Source organism: Neolamprologus brichardi, chromosome 4, assembly GCF_056152115.1.
Source record: "Neolamprologus brichardi isolate AB-2024 chromosome 4, ASM5615211v1, whole genome shotgun sequence".
Classification (NCBI taxonomy): Eukaryota; Metazoa; Chordata; class Actinopteri; order Cichliformes; family Cichlidae; genus Neolamprologus; species Neolamprologus brichardi.
In genome coordinates this window covers 4585692-4608577 of record NC_142107.1, presented here as the reverse complement: position 1 = coordinate 4608577, position 22886 = coordinate 4585692, and the positions used below count along the sequence as shown (strand labels likewise).

The 22886-nt window shown below is 41.0% G+C and overlaps 1 protein-coding gene across 1 annotated transcript in view; it reads right to left on the bottom strand.

Annotated features, from left to right (window-relative positions):
- Positions 1-13217, bottom strand: part of LOC102795685 (protein shisa-8) — a 120780-nt gene extending 107563 nt beyond the window's left edge. The window contains exons 1-2 of the mRNA XM_006798016.3: positions 11095-13217; positions 10039-10678 (exon numbers count right to left, since the gene is read on the bottom strand). Coding sequence (XP_006798079.1) covers positions 10039-10604 — 566 coding nt within the window. The 5' untranslated portion in view covers positions 10605-10678; positions 11095-13217. The remainder of the gene's footprint in view (positions 1-10038; positions 10679-11094) is intronic.
- Between the last annotated feature and the right edge of the window lie 9669 nt (positions 13218-22886).

The following is a 22886-nucleotide window of genomic DNA, read 5'->3' as shown; positions in this document are numbered from 1 at the left end:
ATCAACCAAGAGTAGCAATGATTAAAACAAAACAGTTATCTATTACAAGTAAAAGATATTCATACATATGTTTATGGAAATATAAGCACATAAAGAAGTGATATCCAGAAAACTGAATGTGTCAGTCTAGTTTGTGGATAAAACACATGGACCTGATATCCTCCAGAGCAGCATTTCAATAACTGAAACACATGAAAGAAAATTTTAAGGCTGGCACATAAAAGTCAGAGTCAGCTAAAAGCAAAATGTGTGCTTTAGTGCTTTTTATGTTTGCATATTCTCACCGCTTTTAGAGTTGAGCTGCTGGTGATAACTTTGGCATTGTTATGTGTTTTAAACTGTGGATTTAGTGGCAAAGTCAGGAACAGAAACATAAAGTGAAGTCAGTAATGGACTTTGATGGCACAAACAAGACTGAGGTAGAAAATATTCACAACCGTAAGCATCTCCTTAAAGAAGCCGATAAAACGGATAAACAATAATTCCTTGCTGGTTTGAGTTAGCTGTGCTCTTTGGGAAAGGCAAAGTCTATTTTTCATACCGCAACAGCATCAAAGAATTTATTTTCAGATTAAGCTTTGAGGGAGACGTGCATTTAATGAGCTAACTGAGCCTTGCTGCGTTTTCGAGATAGAAGCCAAAACACGCTTATGCTAATGAAAGGTGAGAATAACAACAGCACTGACAACAAAGGCGATATTAGCACTGCTGCATGCTTTACATCAGTGATGAGTTACAGACACGTCAATTGGAAGGACCTGGTTTTAAGGCATTCCCTTTGTTTGTCAGGTTTCGTCACTAAACATCTTCATGGTAACTACTTTACACATTATTTTGTTATCAGGTTGTTTTTTCCTGGTGTTGTTCTGCCTGTTGCAGCAGCTTCCATTGTGGTTGTTTTATTGATAATGACTTTATCATGGAGCTTCATGAAGTGTCATAGAGCATCGTGGCGAGACATTGTCACATTCACACTTCTCAGACCACAGTGTGACCTTACATAGCTTCAGGACCTTTTGGAAAGACAGGGATGTTAATCTAAAAAGAAATATGGAGGGAATGCAGCGGTTGTGATTGAAAAGTGGTGTTATTCCAGACATACAGTGAGTAAAATTAGTATTGAACACGTCACCAATTTTCTAAATAAGTATATTTCTAAAGGTGCTATTGACATGACATTCTCACCAGCTCTCGGTAACAACACATCCAATCCACACATCCAAAGAAATCAAGCTATAGATGCCCATAAATAAATTCATGTACAATAATGAGAAATCACACAGGGAAACAGTATTGAACACATGAAGAAAGGGAGGTGCCTATTAGCTGGTTCAGTCCCAACTGATGGCCTATAAAAACGTGTCTTATTACCAAGGTGTCACACAAGAAACCGCTCATGATGGTTAAAACCAAGACATTCGAAACTGTGTTGTTGTGAAACATACTGATGGCATTGATTAGAGAAGAATTTAAAACTACTGCAGGTTCTGGATTATGGCACTGTTGGGGTCATAACCCAGAAGTGGAAAGAACATTATTTCACTATAAATCGACCAGGTGGAATCAGTAAGTAAAAATCTTAAAAAAGTGTGTTTAAAGTTTGCTGAACAACATTTAGACAAACCTAGGAAATACTGTGAGAATATAGTCTGCCAGATTAGACCAAGATTGAACTCTTTGGATGCCAGAATACACACCATGTTTGGAGTTCAAATGGCACATATAACCCCAAACCTAGTGAAGTTTGGAGGCAGGAACATCATGGTGCGGGGCTGTTTTTAAACATACAGCATTGGCGCGCTTCATCTAATTGAATGACGGATTAATGGAAAAATGTACCCAGACTTTCTTGATAAATATCTGCTCCCATGTACCAGGATGACGAAGATGAAACCAGGGAAGACATTTCAGCAAGACAATAATCCCAAACACAGCCAAGGAAACTCTCAAGTGGTTTCAGAGAAAGAAAAAGAAGCTGCTAGAGTGACCCAGCCAATCACCTGAACTGAATCCAATTGAAAATCTATGGGCAGAACTAAAACTTGTCCCAGAAGGAACCTTCAGGATTTGAAGCCAAAATTAAACCTGAGCAATGCATGCAACTAGTTTCTCCACACAGGACACATCTTTGAGTAAACACATGGTTTGGATTCCTCCATCAGCTGATGCAGCAATCATCAAACTGACTGTAGCCATGATTAGTGGCTTATCCACCTGACTACCCCCTATTCTAATTACTGGATGTGCAGCTGATCACTTTCTCCAGTATTCAGTTCAATTCAGTTTTACGTCTATGGCGCCAACAACAGTCACCCTACAATAGAAGAGCAGCCATCTGCTATGACTGGCTGTTGGTGAGGGGATGAAGACAGCAGTGCTTTGACAAGGACAGATACACACAAGCTTCACCATCTCATACAACAAAAACTGCATTAATTTGAGATTTAAGATCCCCTTATTATATTATATTTAGGTTTGTATTCATTAATCTCTCTCTCTCTCTCTCTTTTTTTTTTTTTAACCTTTTTGAGCTTTTTTCCATGAAAGTTCATGTTTTGGCTGCTGTAACACTGTAGTGCCCTAAGTTTGGGATAAATAAAATATATATCTTGTTATTTTAACAAATTTACGTCTCATCATCACCCTACAGTCTAAGAAACAAACCAATTACACTAATTGCACTCCACAACCCACTAAGTGTCGTTTCATCAGGTTATTGCTTTAACTATTTCAGGAAAAGCAGAAAAACAAATTGGAGCTGTGTGCACATATTTATCCAGTGGCTCTAAACACCTGTCAGGCAATGATAAAAAGTGGCACTGTGCCTGAACAATAACTGAAATTGAAAGCACTGTTGATGAAACACAATACTGTAAAGGAGGAGAATGGCCGACGGAAACGGTTGTTTAGATCCCCAGTGTGTCATTCAATCACCTGTAACCTTGAACACGCAACCCTCCAGTGGAACAATTTCCGATAAGTGGTGCATTGTGCCCTGTGTGTGTGTGTGTGTGTATGTACATCTATCATCCTTACAAATGTCATGTGTGCACTTCACGTACTCTTGTGCCTGTAACTTTATAACCATATGACATGAGACACCAATTGATTCATTTTATTTCTAATATTCGCTAAAATTAACATTAAATGATATTCAGACCAGAGCCCACTTACTTAATGCAACTACAACTTGGACTTTATAGAAAGGTTATAAGAATAGTTCTATTTTGGTTTGTTTCCAGCATTCACCGAAATTGGCACAGAAATGTTAAAAATGGTTTTTCGTTGCATCCAATCAGCACTGGCAGAAAAGCTACCGAACAGGAAGCAGGAGCATGTTTCAGTAAATCTTAATTTAAAAGTAAAAGAAAAATTGTACTACTAGACCAGTGAGGTTGTATCAATTGGCAGAAACAGTGGTGCCAGTATAAATGTCCCAGCAAACTTGATATGTATAAAAAAAAATATGTGAAACAGTATTAATTGTTGAGAGAGTCTATGAGTTTGAATGCACTTTATTTGACCTGTTTTCATGCTGTGCTTATCCTGCTAACTCTGCCATTAATTCACAACATGCACTCGGATTATTAATGCTGTTGCTTGTTAAGTATTGTTTTATGATAATTGCTTAATGCGCCACTGTGTTTTGATTAATGCTGTACAAATAAACTGACTATAGTGTGCGAGGTGGGCTTACAACAAGGCATTGCCAATACAAGTGCCTTCTAATTTTTGGCACTATCAGCATGTTAGCCAATGTGCTTTCTGCATAGATTATTTGGAGACATATCTTTAGGCGTTTTTTTTTTTTTTTTTTTTGGTAATGTGATCTTGTACAGGTCCATGAATGGCCCTTATCTACAGCTACTTATTTTCCTCCAGCGCCTTCAGTGCTGCTGCAGTCCACAAAATCACAAGCTGAGCTTGTGGTATTTTAATTCCCTCAGATGAATCACGTATCAAAAGATACAATTCATTTTTAATTTTGCTTTGCAGCAGTTCCCACACAACAGGTGCAGACACAGACAGACTGAGGGCAAAACAAAAATACCAAGAACCACTGGGGAGGCGAGAAGCTATGCAAAAGAGGAGGGGGAGAGGGCTCACTGTAGTGTCTCAATGAGAGGTTTGTGTGTGTGCGTGTGCATGCCCAGGTGCACATGTGTGTCTTCTGCTCTATCATTGCACCACTGGCTGTTGTGATTGCTTGACCCAGGGTTTCAGCGCATTACCACCTTAACAGCTTTGTGGCTGGATTTATTCGTTGACTGCACACACACATGCACCCAAACTCACATACACGCATAGATTTGTCGCCCGCAACCAGGTGAAGGTGTCTCTCGGTCAAATGTATGCAGGCTGAATATGAATTTTCAGTTGTTGATGGACATGCAATCGATGTGATAAACAGTTTCACAGAGGCGCAGCCTTTCCTGGCAGAAAAGTGTTTTTTACAGACAAAACAGACACTACACTCACTGGCTACTTCATTGGGTACAAGTGTTCAAGTGCAATTAATGCAGATATCTAATCAGCCAATAACTATCTCTACATGCATTTAGGCTTGTAGACATGTTCGACACAACCTGAAGTTTAAATTGAGTGTAAGAATGTGGAAGAGACGTGATTTAAGTGCCTTTAAATGTGACATTGTTGTTGATGCCAAATGGACTGGGCTGAGTATTTCAGAAACTGCTGATCTACTGGGATTTTCCTGCATGACCATCTCTAGGGTTTACAGAGAATGGCCCAGTAAGTAGTTCTAGTTTATCAGGCAGAAACACCTTGCTGATGCCCAAGGTCAGAAGCCAGAGAGCTTTGTGCTAACAGACGAGCAACAGAATGGTCAACAATTGGACAATAGAAGATTGGAAAAATGTTGTATGGTCTCAACATTCAGATGATAAGGTCAGAATCTGGCACTGCCTTGTGGCAGCGGTTTAATGCCGCAGTCTGCCTAAACATTTTTGCTGAATATGTCCATCCTTTTTATGACCACAGTGTACCCATCTTCTTATGGCTGCTTCCTGCAGGATAACGTCATGTCATAAAGCTCCAATAATTTTTAAACTGGTTTCTTGAACCTGAGTTCACTGTACTCAAATGGCCTCAGCACACTCCATTAGAGCACCTTGTGGTGGAACGGGAGATTGACATTGATGTGCAGCTAACAAACCTGCAGCAACCGTGTGATGGGATCATGTCAACACAGGCTGAAATCTCTGAGGAATGTTTCCAGCGCCTTGTTGAATACGTCATTAGCTTAAAAGGCAAATGACAGTCCAACATGATGCTAGCAAGGTATACTATAGTGGCTACTACTGTCAGCAGGACTCATAGCCTGTTCACACTCCCAAACTATCACATACTGAACCCTGGTCAGGATCTGTTGCCTTTACATTGTAACACAGTGAGTTCCCTTTCAGTGTCATTTTCCAATAGGGTTCGATAGGAGTCCCTTAACATCTGACCGCAGGGGAAAGTGGTCTGCTGGTGTCATCAATAAGGGAGCGCTAACCAAAGAGTGTCATGGTAAACAAGTTAATGTCAGAAAAGCAAACAGTGATAGAAATTATAGAACTGAAAAAGAATGGTAGGTTTGTGAAATTGTAGGAGATGCCACCTCACGCTGGACGTCAATATTAAAGAAGTATGTCTGTGAAGGTTCTCAGTCATCCAGGTCATCGTAGTCAAAGGAGCTTGCAAAGAAAAGCGTCTGGACTTCTTTAAGTTACTTGAAGACGTTTCACCTCTCATCCGAGAGGCTTCTTCAGTTCTAAGGTCAAATGGTGGAGAGTCCCAGATATAAACCTGGTGGGAGTGTCCCCCCACAGAGGGACAAAAGGACCCCCTGATGATCCTCTAATCGCCTGAGCCAAGGTGTGGAACTGGGTGTGGGTCCCAATCAGCCAGAGTTTCGGGTGAGTTCATTGTGAAACCTGGCCCCACCTTATCATGCGAATTCCTGAGGTCAGATGGCCCAGGGTGTGAGTGGGCGTTAAGGCGTCTGGGAAGGGATCTCAAAACTGGATTATAGATGGCAGAGAGTTGGTGTCGTAAACCACCGCCTCTGTTCAAAGATGGTCGCTCACAGTGGACATAGATGGCTTTAATAACAATTAAAGAAGTACCTGTGTGTTAAAATATGGTGTTTCTCTGTGGCACATTGTGAGTGAAAATGTCTTGGAATCCCTCTGGATTAATCATTCACTCATTGGAAAAGCTTCCTTTCTCATGGCTTGTTCCTCTCATCCTTCCATCCACCCCATAATAATGCTACTACAGACTGTCCTTTCATTACTGGTCTTTGGTCACACCAGTGAAGTGGTTAGTTCATGTATCATATCTCGGGTTCTCCTCTTTCTCTTATACCAACACACACTCACACACATACTTTGGCAGATATGAGGTAAACAGCTGTGTTTAACAATGGGATAGTAAAATGAGCGAGTCCCCGGTGTGACTTAATATCATCCCTCTGTTCCCTCTGGATATCTTCTCACTCCTGGTTTTGTCCCTCTCCTGCAGTGGTCATCACTCTGTCTCTGACCTTTTTCCCATCCTTTGAGTTAATAACAAGCTTGCTTGGAGACCTTTGCTTGAATCCATGACGTCTGCATTCATTTTGTACTTCCATTAAAGGCAAGCATGTTCAAGGTGAATGAACAGGTGCTTCAAAAAACGCATGAAGACAGATTTGTTTTTACAATAGTGTGAAACTTTAAAACTATTGAATCTGTTAAAGAAAGCAAATCAAATGTTCACCATGTGTCGCTATTATGGAAATTTTACCTCCTCGCTGACTGTCAGACTCATGTGACATTTAAACACAAGAATATCTTTTCCTGTCTTTTTCAGTTGTCTCTATGATCATTTACAACCCTTGAAAGTTTTACATTCTGAGCATAAAGTTACAACCAAACAACAAGCCCCCATTCCAAAATGCAAAGATGCAAGTAACATGGGCCTACAGCAAACATCATAACAAAAAAACAACAAAGTTTATTACAGTTACATTTAGATCTTCTTCAGTACTGTGCACACTGTCTCACTACAATAGCTTAATAGGATACTTGATTAAATTTTGTTTTCCTGAACCTTTCTATTTCAATATAAGGATGATAAGTTGAAGTACACAGGCAAAATATTGGATAATTATTATTCGGTTCGGAAAATGTATATTATGACATAAAAAATATATTTAAGAAAAAGGTATACAGTATTGTCTCTAAGATAAATAAATACAATATGTCATATAAAATATCTGATAAAAGAAGAAGATATGACATGAAAACGATATATCTCATCATAGAAACAACCTGATAGCCTGACAGTATCAACAGTATCAGTATTTGCTATGATACAGCTATTAACTGTGATAAATATGCAAAAACTACAGATCTGTTGCTTTCTGTTGCAAATCTGTGGCCATCCACATAAACATAAATTCACATTAATCAGAAATAAGACAAGATTTATTCATAACACAAGGGAAAAGACCCAAGGAAACCGAATTAACGATAAAAACCGATAAAACCCCCACCCCCAAATTTCACAGCCGAGCCTCAACTCTCATAACTTGGTATCAAACAACTCACAGACCGGTACCGGTTGATGGCCTGGGGGTTGGGGACCGCATAGAAACACATTGAGCTCATCCACACAGACTGACTCAGATTTATTGCACCATGTTGGCAATCGGTGTGAGAGTGATTCCAGTCACTCCAAGTCAAAACGTGATTGGTCAGACTAGACAACCTGGGCAATGGCTTTGCCTTTGCAAATGTACAGTTGGTCACCATAACTACTCCAAATGGGTTGGCGAGTGCAAAACAATTCACAGCAATTACTGGCAAGGAGGTTATCCTATGTTTACTCTTAAAGGGACTGAAGCATTAGAGGAGATAATGTGATGTTGCTGTAGTATCTAAAAATCTTCTGTTGGTTGTCTATATGACAATACGTATATACTGTATGCAGTACTGGTCTTGGCTGATATTAGCTTTGTTTACTGGTATCAGCCTAACAGAAAGCAGTGGATGATGTTTATCTGCTGCGTTGATTTATGTCTGGCAAAAATGTGACGAAAAGTAGAAATACTTTAAAACAGTTAAATTACTTTTATAATGAGTATGTTTCCATCTCCTGGCATAACATAGAAAACAAAACCCTAAACTAACAAAATGAGATATTTTATTTTATAATGAGCCTACAATAATGAACAATCTAATTGGCACTTCTCTGATTTTGGAGGGAGTAAGTGGTTTTATTTGTTTTTTAATAAAAATGCTGAAAATGAATATTAAGTATTTTAATCTGGGGTGATATTTGCTTGGACTTAGAAAATTGACTTCATTTTTTTTAAAATAAATTTTGCATTACATGAAAAATTTGCACTATTACCATGAAGTTGTTTGCTTTATTATAGGATGGACAGTTAAATACCATGCGATCAACCTATGTCACTTCTATTCTGCCGATTAAAGGCAACATTTCTGAACATTTATTTTCACATTATGACCTGAATGTGGTGAAGACAGTCAACCAGATTTCTGAAGGATTTCTCAAATAATCCTTGGACTAAAGAATTCAAATTCACGCAGTTGTTTGATTCGGGGAATAAAATGTGCCAAGCGATGCCATCTTTCATTGTGTTGTTGGTGGCATGGTGCAGTTTAACATTAACAAGTGCTGATGTCTACTGCTTCTTCCTTCTCCTCCTCCTCTTCTCCTCTTCATCATGCTTTGGGGAGGTTGAGAGGAAATGCGGCGATGACAGGATTTTAAAGAAGCTCTTACTCTTAACACCCAACAGGCTATCCGGTCAAACCAAGCACTCCCTCTCTCTCTCTATCTTATTCCCTCTCTCTCACACACCCACACATCCACGCACTACACCCACCCACACCCCCACCCGTTCTATGCACTAGAATTAGCCACTGGCTGCATTCCAGTCAGATCCGCTCAATATTCCACCCTTCCAAAAAAAAACCCAACCCTCTCTCTTCTCATTGCTCTCTGGAGGCCACACATTGCCACAGTCATAGTTGTGTCACAGCAATCAATCACCCATCAATGTGAAACAGCTACACTGATGCAGAGAAAACACAACGCAACCTCACTGTCATTTCCTCCAAAATCATCTGTCCTTTGGAATCTCCATCCTGCTGCCTGACCTCCATCCTGTGGTCTTTCACTCTTTCCCACCCTATCACCATATCCATTGCTCCCTCGTGGTTGCAAACTTCACACCCATTATCACCTCACTGTGATTCACTCACTTTATTCATTACCGAACTGGTGACCTTCTCAGCCATGTGTTTTCCCATTTCACATATGTTGAGAATAAATACTTGAACATTCAGAGAATGACTTGAACACGGAGATGGGATGTTATGGCTGTGAATTGAAATGAGTTTCAAAGACATGTTTGCAAATGAGCAGGGTTATTCTCACAGAAAATAAACTTTTTCTGTGATACAACTCCATAGTTTGACATTTCTCTCTGGCTGAGAGCACAGGAACCCCACCCATCATCAAAATCTTTGTTTGCAAGAAGCAACCAATCAGGAAAAAGCTGTCTTAAAGGGAGTGTTGTCTAAAAGAGAGAGAGGATACTAGGTAGGGAGTTGCACAAATACCCAGTCATGCAAAGATATGCTAGTAGATTTAGTGGATAAAATGTAGAGCTGGAAATTACCAAAATGAGTCTAATAAAATTTGGTTGCACTGCTACTTTGGTTCTGTTGGAGTTGCATGCTAGCCCTATAGTCTGCTAAAATCAGAACCAACTTATTGTATGAATATGTAGGTGTGGCCAATAGAAGGTTAGCTTAGCTTCACATAGAGAATACTACCCAGAAAAGCAGCTTTGTTAACTGGCTGCTAGCTTTAGCAACTTTAAAGACATTTATCTCTCATTTGGCAAAAAACTTAATTTCCTCAAAAATATTTTCACTTAACTCTTTAGTCGATGCCCAGTATCATTCATCTATTGCATATCACTTCATTCATTGTTTTACTTTTCTCAGTACCTACCTAGAGTTGGTCATGTCGGTCTGCCCTCCTTGACTCTTCTCCAGCCCAAGTTTGGTGAAAATCCCCACCAGCACCATGATGGCCACCACTCCACAGATAATATACACAATCATGTGGGTCCGATCCCGGTCCGGTTCTTCCTGGGCTTCTGTAACAGGTGCCGCCGGTCGTCCTGTGTTTGCCCACACAGGTGTGTCATAATTTGAACAGGATGTCTGATCCAAACTGTGGATTTTGAACTGGCAGCAGAAGCGGTAGAAGCAGGAACCGCAACAGAACAGGTAGATACCTGCGTTACAGTTAAAAGGTGGGTCCCACTGGCCCATCACATCATAGTAACCCCAACAGCGGTTATCCCCAGTCGGACCTGCTTGCTCCTCTGTTTCTGGTGTCGGGGTTATTAGCGCTGCTTCTGGTGACGTAGATGGTTCTGTTGTCTGGTTGTTGGAAGAGAACTGCGCCAAAGCCTGACCTGACGGCTGAAAGTTCAGACCTCCCAGAGAGATCAAACCCAGGAGGACGGCTAAAGATAAGTTCACCAAGAGTGGATGAATGATGGCAGCCATCTTGGTCTTACTCCAGTATCTTGTGATGTTAGTCCTGATGTGTAAGAGTTAATGACAGTTCCAACTGGAAGCACCTAGGTGTTAGAAATAAAAGAAATAGAGTTAAATATCCTCCTTGCCCAGAGCTTTTAGTTACAGCAAATAAATGAATCTTTTTGCTGTGCAAGCAGTGCAACTTAATGAGATACAGTATCAGTGAAGCAGGAAGCTGAAGAGGAGAGATCAAGAGTTTTTTCCCAGAGTGATAATCTGAAGAAGCATTAAAAAAAAAAGCATTCATTAACTAGTTATTAAAATTCCGATTTAACTAAACTGTCACCGTGGGAGCAGAACAAGTGAGGAAAAAGAATCTCCCATTTTAACATGCTCCTAGCTAAAGTAAACATGGGCCCTTGTGAGCGGAAACTCACATGCAGAGACACATGATAGTCCTCGGCAGTTAAATGTGTGTAGGTGTGTGTGTCAAAGCGCATTCTAAATTTTCTGTCACCTTTTACAAAGCCATATGTCATCAGCAGACAGCAGAGGCGGTTGTAGACAAATCCAAAGCTGGTGGCTTGGAGGGAATCCAGTTTAGGAGGCCGCGTTACCTACGGATGAACTCGCCTCTGGCATTTCTGACAGTAAGCTCCCCCGCAGAGTGAACGAATAATCCGCAAAAAGTGGGAAGTCTGGGGTCCTGATGTTGCTAGCTGTAAAGGCAGATATCTCTGAAACCTGCAGGCAGTCATGGGTTCCCACGTGGAAAACTTTTCACTCCAAAGATGGACTCATATTCCGGTGTGGGAAAAAAACTCTAATGCTCAGCAATGGAGCCAAATCAGTTGCGATATCATTAAAAAGAAAGAAAAGGGAATAAAAAAAACCTCTGATCAATAGTTTTTCACTTAAGTTGTCTTCGTCACCCACTACTCCCTCTTGAGATTTAACTTGCATCCATCATCCTCTTACTCTCACCGTCAGCGCTCACAGAAAGCTTTTTTATTTTTGTAGTGGGCATCTTTTTGCTGTCACCTGAGTCCACTTTGGTGGGTGTTTACTTCCTCTCCTAGAAGTGCAGCTCCAGTCTTTCATCCACTGAAGTTTTTGTGATGTTAAATATTCAGCTTTTATGACTAAAGACAGTATTGAATAGTTCCTTTCTATTTCCAGTCAGAGCCAACAGGTAACAACAGCTGTTCTGTTTTTTGGGGGAAAGTACTCCAGGCTCTCGTCAAGCTAAAATCCTGTGGTGATTACAGTCCAAAAGCGTCCCTCTTGCACCTGAGGCGTGTTTTCGGGTACACGTAATCTCACATTCACTTTGTGAACACATACAGCTCCAATCCCCCTGGTGATAGCACACTGTCAGTGTCAGTCTCTTTTAAGCGACCCACAAGAGTCCAGTGGTTTTTCGTGCTCTGCGGGCACCGGGCTCCTGTTGCTGCTGCTCTGTGTGTGCTCCACTGAAACCCCTCCTCTCCGTGGATCCCAGGGTCTCTAACAGACCCAGGACACCAGCTGGGTACTCTGTCTATCAGCCCGCTCAGTCCTGCCCTTCAAGTGCTTAGGCGAGGAGAGATGAGAGAGAGGGGGGGTGGGAGAAAGGGGAGGGCTGATGTTGTGATCTTAATGTCTTGGTGCTGCTGCAGCCGAGACTCTGGAGAAGCCGTGAGAAAGATAAACCTGTCGGAAATACTTGACCAGGAGTGGAGTGGTTTGTTCTTTAATGGCTGTGTCTGCTCCTGTGTTTGGCTCAGTCTTTTCTTTTCTTTCTTTACGCTCTGATCTCTCTCTATCTTCTCTATTTTATCGTTTTCCCTCTTTCTGTCTCTTCCACAACTTACCTTACTGTTTCCCCACAGCCTCTAAGTAGGGCTGTTTGTTGTTGCTGAGGAAATATCACTGTGAGGTCAGAGAGCCCGTGGACTGCCCTTTGCACTTTCAGCCAGCGCACTTGCACGAGCCTTGCTGGAATAAATATTCCCGCAGCCCAGCTGGATGACAAAGACAAGTGGAGATGCGACAGCCAAACAGCAGAGTGGCACCGAGGGCAGATCAGAAAAATATCCTGTTTTCAAAAGAAGCCCCCTTTTGGAAATATAGAGCTGCGTGCAGCAGAAGAGCTTCGCTCTTGCTGGTTCAACTATTCAGTTGGCAGGTTTTTCAATTTTTCCGTTAGCATCAATGTATATATATATTTTTTTAATTTGTCTTTTTTCCCCACTGAGAACAAAAAAAAAAAAGAATGAATTACAAAAAAAGCTTAAAGCATTAATATGCAACAGTTTTTAAGCAAATGTTGCACATTATCCCCCAATTTTCATGCATTTTGCTGTCAATTAAGTCCTTTGTCCGGCTGCAGCTTCTTTGAAAACAGGCATAATTTGATATATATGTATAGGAATTTTATATATATATCATATGTATGTGTTTTCACTGGTGATCTGCTTGTGGGATGCTCCAAACAGAAGTGAAGAGCAAAGGAGACGCTATAAATGCTCTTTTTATTCCATGTTTCCCCGTTGTTGTTGTTGTTCTTGTTGCTGCTGCTTCCTCATCAGCGTGTATTCCATCATTTCCTCGTTGCCTCACTCTGCTTGCAGCGCGTGTATCCCGTCCACTGGTGATGCTCGCAATGCTGCTGCTGCTGCTGCTCTGGCAGGACCGGATGACAATATCCCGCGCACTCTCTCTCTCACTCCTCCCTCTCCCAAGTCACTCCTCCCTCTTTCGCTCACTCCTCCCCTCCTTCTCAGCATCTTTCTCTCTCTCTCTCTCTCTCTCTCATACACACACACATGCACACACACACATCCATACTCACTCATATCTTTTGTGCGCAAATGAACACAACTCCCGCTTGCTGACTCTCCCTTTCACTCTCCTCCTCCCTCCCTCATTATGTGTCACTGACACTCTCTCCCTCTCTCTTTTTCCCTCCTCCTGGTTTTTCCTGTGTTTTTGTCTCGGCCTCGTCAACACTCACTCTTTGTCCCTTTTGTTTCAGGTTACCTCTATTTCTGTCCTTTTTCATCTCCGTTTGCCTTTTGTCTTTCTAACCTTTTCAGTTTCTTTTATCTATGTCCGGTTCTCATTCTTCCATTGTTCCTATGCTTTATCCACTCTCTTTGCCCATTTTTCCATGGTTCTCCCTCCTCTGTGCTGTTTTCCTTTTTCCAAAATGCCACAGTTCAACATATAGGAAGAATTGATGCTGACTGAGCAGCAGGTTGTAATGTGCAGGAATGCTGGTGTGTTCATCTGCAATGTGCGCGTGTTTGTGCCTCAGCGTAATTACTGCGCTAATACCTCTGCACAGTTCGTCTTTGTGTGAGCATGTTTGGACCATGCGTGGCACTGCAGTCTATTAGGGCTGATTTAGGGAAAGAGCGAGCGGTGGTTGAAGTGAGCAAGAGAAGTAAGGAAGAAAGGAAGGAAGGAAGGAAGGAAGAGGAAACAAGACTTAGATAAACAGAGAGGAAGGAGAAGGAGGAGGCAGGAAGAGAGAGAAAAGAGGGGAGGAGAGAAGAGGACAGCGGCTGCCAAAGAAAGAGGGTGGCTTGACAGAATAGAGCAGGGGGAGGGAAAGAGAAGAGGAATTATCATAGGAAAGGGAGGGGGATTAAGAAACACGGAGAAAGCTAGTGGAATAGGAACTGACAGAGGGATAGTAGGAGTGAGGGAGGGAACGAAAGATATACATAGGAAGGGAGCAGACAGGTAGGAGGAAAACCATCTCAAGGGAAGGTGACATTGGGCGTGGAGAGAAAGAAACAGGAAAGGCAGGAGAGGAACAGGGATGGACAGTCTCCAAGAAAATTTCCAGGATGAACCGAAGAGAGATGGCGAAGCAGATGATTATGAATTTTGAATACTTACAGATTTAATGCGGAATGTGAGCCAGATTTTTAAAGAAGTAAAAGAAGTAGTGCCTTTGGGTCTGGCTTTGAAGGGGCCAAGCATCATCATTTTTGCATAAAAGCTTTAAAGCTTTCCTATAATTTCCTTCTCACCCCCTCTCTATTTTATCTTTGTTTATCTTCTTATCATCCATTTTCTTTTCCCCTCTCTCACACATTCACTACAGACTCTTGTGTTTGAGTCACACTATCTTTTGTTTTTTTTCTCTTTTTTTTGCCCCTGTAAGCCCAAGGCTCATGTTCTCTTGCTGTGTGTACTCTGTCCAACCCTCTCGGCCTAAATTCGCTTAAAATCTCTGGCAAAGCGCGTCAGGAGTTATGTCAAAGAAACACACATGTGCATACTTCAAAGGTACACGAAAACATTCATGCCGACACGCACGCTCCGGTGACTTCACACCACCGCTACGTGGCACAAATCAGCTAATCCTCCTCCTCCGTCCTCCTGTCTGGCAGTGTCCTCAGCATATTTTCTCTCATTTAAAGAAGGTCATTAATTAAAAGGAAAGAAAAAAAATTAAAAGTCAATGTGATTGAAAGCTTGGTCTGCTTTCAGATAGGCAAGATGCTGCTTTTCAGTGGTCAGAAAGGCAGTGAGACATAGGTGCACAGCGTGTTGGCTGAAGAACAGATCAGGAGGCAAAGAGGGATGAAAATGGATGAAGAGGTACAAAGATGGCCCCAGGGGAACGATGGAGGGCAGAGAACAGATTGAATGGGAGATCTTAAATCACTTCACTTTCTCTCTCCTTTTCTGCATGGCTATGGTCTGACAACACGCAGACTCCCATTTCTGCATCGCATAGTTTTGCTCTTTGGTGACGTTACCTAGGATGCATACGCATGTATTATTTTCTCCCTTAACAAGGACAGCCTTACAGTAACATTTAAGGACCTTTGTGTCAGATACTGAGAATGCCAGCGCACACATTTGCTACAGGACAAGAACTGTTTTTCAGAATTAAGTGCTCTACAAAAGACATTTGATTTACAGAAAGTTACATGGCACGAAAGTCAACAGCATGAATGTGTTGATTGAACAACTTGAACACATCTCTGCTGAAGATGCCAATTTTTTGTAACCGCATGGACTTTTGGGTTTAATTATCAACTACCATACAGATGTGTGTTAAGTGGACAGACCATCAGTTCAGGTCTGTGAACTAAAAATCTCCTTAGCATTAATTAGATCTAGCAGTGTATGTAAACTAAGTTCACCGTGCTGATTAAAAAAGTTCCATTCTTTTAATGTAGCACGATGTTTTATTCTGTGAAAGTAAGCACAGTGATTTAGTCAAATAACAGCAATTTTCATTTAATCACTTAACCTTATTCATTCATGCAAACTCACTCATTGCTCACTGCTTGAAACCTCTCTTTCCCTTCCAACCAACAGCTCTTTTTGTTTGCACTGTTTCACAGCGAACAGTAATCAGGGCAGTTTGTGTAAAACATGGAAATCAGCTTTTGATTGGAGACAGTTAGCTTAATGCAAACCTGTCAGACCTTAGGAAAATTTGCAGCCTGATTGTTTCCAATCGTACAAATAAGCTACTTAGTTCAGTTACACTAGAGTAGAAACAGGATGGCAATGTCCTTGTGATTAGTGGAAACAAAGGTTGCCCAGTGATTGTGTTGGTTTTTCTTAATTGGAAGGAGTTAAGAGAGAGTGGGACTAACTGGTTGATAGTGCAACACCCACAAGCTCAGAGCGAACACTTTCAATCCCAAGCCAGTTGTACAGAGTCGCCAGCCGCGCACACATCAGCAACAACACAAGACCTTCATTCTTGCTTTAAGCCAGCGAGGTGTGATTGTGGATGCCGTTCAGGTGCGTCCACCTCCCCCGCAGCCGCGCTGCAGACCACGCCCTCCACATTTACTAGTACCTTACTAATGCTTAAAAGTGTGACATAATATAAAGTGCTACCAAAAAGAATGCAGCGTCTTCAGTCTTCTGTCACCTTTACTTTGTATCTTAAATTCCTTAAAATGCTCTTTGCAAAATTTGTAAAATAGTCTTTGCAGACAAATAATATAAAGTCTTTCACTCATTTCAGTGTGTCTGCACGATGGATGTGATTGAAACTGGAAGCAAAATAATCAACAGCTGTCGGTGCGTCTTTGTGAGCTGGATGAATACGCTGACATGCTGTACAGGCTCGCTTTCATGGGCGTCTGAGTCGATGTCACTGCAGCACACATGCAGCACTCTTTGCAGATGATTTCTTCTTAGTGAACCTCATTTGTGCTAAATCCAAAGTATTTGCAGACAACAGATGATGATCCGCTTCGAGCGACAAGCGCTTCACCTTCTGTTGTGTCAGGCGTTTGATTTTTGTTGCATGTCTGCCTTTTTGCATAGTGTTACTTATCCAGAAAATTCCAGGAAACTTAAGGCTGCACAGTGTAGAGAAGAGCTGTGACCGGAACATGCAGGCATGTGGCAGGCAGTGTTGGTCAAGTTACTTGAAAAAAGTCATCAGTAACTAAATACTGATTATTTCCCCTAAAAAGTAATCCCGTTACTTTACTGATTACTTATTTTCAAAGGTAATTAATTACTTAGTTACTTTTTAAAAACACGATTTACAACTTGAATAGGTAATAAAGCAATAGATCTTTCAGCCCAATTCTACCTTTTCTGCATAATCCATCATACAAAATGTAATCAAATGGAAAGGTCTCTTTTTTAAAACTTGTTTTAACAGTTTTAATCTTTTAACTTTATGCATCAAGTAAAAATTAAATTATATGCAACATTCTCTGACTTGAAGAAATTAGTTTAACATTTAAACTTATTTTCTGCACATTCCAGCACATAAAATAAAATATTTTTTGTGTTTACACTCAGTCTTTCAAATAGCTGCAAGTAAAACACAGCAGAAAATAAATAAAGTCAAAGACTAGCGGTCCTGTTGCTCTATTTTCACCTGTAAAGCAGGAGTGGGGTAGGCGGAGGTTTGTCCTGGTGCAGGTGTGCCGCAGCGGTCAGTGGAAGGATACGGCAGTTTCTCTGTGAATTTCCCATTATGTCGTTGCGCACTCGGTGCTTGTTTGGGGTTTTTTTTTTTCGCTGTAAAAATAAGTTTTCTTCCCACGCACAACGGACACTAATGTTTTTGTCACTTTTTATGGAATCAAGCTCAAAATAAGGTCAGTACTTCCACGCTTTAAACGCTGCACGCTCGATATATTATCCATTGTTGATCTGCACACAGCTGTTGTCAGGAACGTCGCATTCGCTTACGTCACTGTCATGAGACCATTGACTGTAGAAAACATGGACAACGCGACCCCGCCTCCTTCCATTGTGCAAAAATAAAGCCAAAATATCCCGCTTGTGGAGGCTGCCATCTTGCAAATTTGGAGCCAGAGTCTGCGCAGTAGTGACTTGAGGTGGAGCGACCGTGTAACGCTCCCGCCCACACACCCGCTGGACGTGACGGCAAACAGCCCCCCTACACTTTTTATGTAGCCCGGCTGCTCGAGCTTTTTTGCTGGTTTACCGTGACTGACGACTCGTTTAATTAAGGTAAATACAACCATGTCACTGTTATAAAAAAGACACACAGCTTATCATCTTATAGTTCTAAAATCACTCTGTTGTTAATTCGTTAGTTAGATTAGCCGCTAGCGTATGCACTGTGTTGGAGGCTTGTTGCTAGCTAGTTAGCGATGCTACACACCTGCTACTCTAATAGTCTTCAACACTTATGTTTTTTTTTTATTCATTTTAAGACAGCGATGAGATCAGCTGCACACTCTACAGAGGCCCAGAGTTACTGTTAATATCAAAAATATAATGCTGTCCTTTGAGATTTTAACACAAGACTGTGAGTGTAATGGATCTAAAACTGTTTGAATCTTCAGAGCCTGGTAACATGGAGACTTTAAAAACATCAGCAGAACGTTTCAGTAGTGTAGTCTAATTTGTTATTTTCATTTAATAATAGAGTCCATATTATATCAACAGCTACATTCACCCTGGAGAGAAACTAGTGAGGGAGACCATCAGGACCAAGCTGGGTTTCCTGGGTCCAGAGGTTTGGAGAAACTTCTTCCCTTTCTTTCATCACAGCTGTCCTGTGCCAGAAGTTCTGTTGACCCACTGTAAGAGGCATCATTTAAGAAACACCAGGAGGACTAAAGCTCATTGCATTGATCAAGCAGGACTCATGATCTTCACCAGCAGCTCCCTCACCGGGAAATCTTCAGCACTCCTCCATAGGCCCGCCCCAGGAGATGGATAAACCCAGCATTTCATCAACACTGTGATGAGACCTTTGGTTTGTGTAATGTAATAAATAATCAGATACTCCCCAGAGGCTCTGGACTTTTACATAAAGATATTATATTCAGTCCTGTAGAAAGTTATATATTTAAAAATATGTGATCCTCTCTGGTTACTCTGGTATGAATAACTCTGAATCACTTTATGGTAAATAACACACTATGTGTAAAAAAAACTGTGACAAAATTCCAGATGACAAGTTTGTAGTTCAACATACAAGTGACGACCTTTGACCTTCATCAAGTTTTATTTAATTATGTTAGAGAAAATCTCATATGCTCTTCATGCATCAAGTGTTTAAAACGGAAGCTGTGCAGGTCTGAGATCGGCAGCTTTATGAAACACCAAACTGAGGTCCTGTTAATGCTGATATATAGTGACACAGTTACATGAGTGATTAATCATTTTGTTTTTTTGTCTTTAACTTTATCAATAAAACAGCTGCAGCTTTCACTACAGCACGTGTGGTATTTTAACCTTTGTACTGTTTTCATCAGTCCATTTTGCAGTTAACATGTGAACATGTTGGATGATCTGTCTGCTGTCACTGGGTGGTGCTGAGGTCTGAATCTGAGGGCAGCTCCTGTAATCACAAAGACAACAGAACCATCAAACTCAGATATAAATTTTATCCCTCAATATTGAAATAAAGCTGATTCTTCTGTCCTCACACACTCAAGATCTGAAGTTCTTCTCTTACATTTTTTTCAGTATTACAGTACACTACAGTATTTTAATCCATAGTTCCTGATTAATGAGGAGTTACTGGAGTACAAGCTTTTAAAAAAAATTGTTACTCTCTTTCCCGATGTGGCAAGAGACTGAAAACATGCTGTTGTTTGCACATATTTAATATTCAGCTCTGCACAAGAGCTGAAGCAGGGTGCAGCCTGTTGCTTTTACAGTATAATACTTGTAATAAAAGTACAGTAACAGTAATTAGTGACTGAGCAGCCCGGGGCATTTCTCTTGATTTCTTTAGTAAATTCATTCCCCTGCACAGCTAAACGAACCCTGACAGCCGAGTGCTCATTTTAGCTAGCTAGGTCTCAGGAGCTAGCTAAGGACGGTAGTTACGGATTAGCTTACAAACACGTTTAACTTACCGAAAAAGTGCAGCAGGGCCTCGGGTCCTTCTGTCGGGTAGTCCAGTTTACCGAAGAACACCTCAGGCTGTCAGGTTAAAACACTCGGTCGTGTTTTCGTAGCGTAAACGCTGTTCCTCCTCTCAGAGCCTACGCTCTATCTGCTATTCGCGAACAGAGATACGCAAGTTTCTCCGTGACTGCAGCTGTAGGTCAAAGCTGTTATGATGACGTTTCACCCCAATTTAACATCACCGCGGTAGGAATTAGAATCAAACTTATGGGAAAGGAGACCCCTTGGACATCAATCAGCATGATGAGAACTATTGATAACAAAAGAAAGAATCTTTGGAAAAAAATTATCTAAGGAGAATTAATTTATTTTAGTCTGACCCCAGTCCCATCCGCTAACATGGAGGAGGCGGGGTTTATGACCTATACTGCAGCCAGACACCAGGGGGCGATAGAGACATTTTGGCTTCATTCTTGGGGAGCTGTCGCGTCGTCCATGTTTTCTACAGTCAATGCATGAGACATTCTTGCAGAAAATCACAGTTTTAGTAATGCAGTAACGCAGAGTTCCTACAGGAAAGTAACGGTAATCTAATTACCGTTTTTGCGATAGTAATCCCTTACTTTACTGGTTACTTTAAAAAAGTAATCAGATTACAGTAACGCGTAACACGTTACTGCCCATCTCTGGTGGCAGGTCCTGGTTTAGGGAGCACTTGATTTGCTTTTATTTTTGGTTTTAATCAGCAGAGCACATATTTTCATTATTGCTCCAGAATGCTCATTTGTTTGTCGGCTTGTTTGTTGGTGGTCAATAAAATTAGACATGAAAGTCACATATTTTTGAAAGAATTCATAACATCTGGTTCAAAGTTTTTTTGTTACTGGTAGCTCCGGTTTGCATTGTATAAACAGGAACTGCTGCTATAGTGAAATAAAATGAACCTAAGTCCATCAGAAGGATCATTTTCAAAGACAGCAGAAATGTCATCTCTTCTCACTTTTCTCTTTGCCTCTATCTTTTCATCCTCCTCTTTTTCTCCCTTACGTTCCTCATCATTCACTTCCGTTCTTTACTTTCTCTTCCTTCCCTTTTCTTCACCCTTTGCAAAATTTCATTTCAAATTTAAGAAGGATAGAAGCGTTTCCTCAAAGCTAACCTCGGTTTTCATCTCTGTCACCTGCCATCTCCGCTGCCACTTCAAACCACGTCTCCTCTTTACTTTTACTTTGTCCTTTCCTGAGTCTGTCTCCATCTCTCACCTCACTTTCTTTCTTATCCTCTCATCAAACTGTCTCCCGTGTCTCTCAGATTCCAGTGCATGTGCAGCACCACGCCACTCCTGTCAGTTCCACTCTGTTTTTCCTTGTAATGTAGCATTCTTCCGGCACCGTGTCACTCCTCTTTTGCTTGCTATAGCTAGGCATCCTTCCTTTAGTCTCTCACTGTCACTGACTGTCACTCCCAAAGGATTATTTCAGGGCAGAGTAAATGGATGGAGATACATGACAGCAAGTCAGGCCAGGCCATGAGAGGATGTACGGAAAAACAGATACTCCAAGTTACACAAATTGAAACCACCATAAGCAGTTATTCGGCCTGAGCTAACAAACTCAGTTTACTTCAGTTTACTATTACAGCTAGTTTTCTACTGTTTTTTTTTGTTTGTTTGTTTTGTTTTACAGTTTTTAATATCAAAAATAAGACATTTTAGACTGTCTCGCTGGAGGTTTAAATGTCTTTCTCTGCTCTCATCATTGCAGTTCTCTTTGAATAAAATTTTTATTTGCAGAATACGTCTCAGATCCCTCTGGGGGTTGCATCAGGAAGGGAATCCGATGTAAAAATCTGCCAAATCAAATATACGGAATTACCCACTGTGGCGACTCCTCGTGAATAAGAGAGCAGCCGAAAGTTTTTTTTTTTCTTCTTTTTTTTTTAGTTGAAGAATCCCCTACGTGGACCAGCTGGGTCTAATTCCCAGCTGTGGCCCTTTTCATACTGTGATCACTGTTTGTGTGGAGAGCTCGCCCTGTCTGTCTGCGCTGTAAGGAGAGCCCTGTGCTAAACTCACAGTAACAATGTGGATCAGTTTCAGTTTCTCACACACACACACACACACACACACACACACATACACGCACACAGAGTATATGCTATATTTGATGATTTTTTTTTCGAGAAATGCAAAACATTTTGAACCAGCACAGAAAAATATACACTCTGACCCAGTTTCATGTATGCATTAAGTCTTATCTTCTTCCGTATATTTACCTTTTGATGCAGTTCAGTTTTTGTATGATTTGCAGATTAACATCATCCTGTCTGGCTTCCAGCAAAAACCACATTCATCCTTCGGGCCAACAAGGTTCTAGTTAACAGCACTTTTTTAGAAATGGCAATAAACAGATGTTTCATCTATTAAACTATAAGTTTTGTATAAACATCATCCCACAACTATAAAAGCATTGTCTAACAACATGCTAACTATAGAGGTATCGACACTGACTGCCTGACTATGAGGGGCCGTACAAGCCAAAATTCATTCTTTCACTCTCACATAGTTTTATTTTAATTTTTATATTTAGATATTTTTATTCTCATGTTTACACATATTTAACACACACATTGCAATATTGTACTCTCTTATACATGTATTTTAATGTACATATGTACAAATTTTCACTCTAACATACATGCATTTTCTTTTATGCATTCCTGCATTTTGCTCTCTTTACATGCATTCAATATGCATTTAATCTCACAAATAATATATGTAAGTAAGAAGAGAATGCATACATGTCTGAAGAAAGTATATGTATGCAAGAGAATAATGTATGTGAATGAAAGAGTATAGTGGAAACGTAAGGCTGGGTGTCTGTACTGTACTACGCTGTGATTGGCTGAGAAGCACGTGCGGGTCACTTTCAAGTGTCTGACAGCATGGGGGGCGGTGGGGGGGAGAAGAAACTTGAGTTCTTCAGCAAG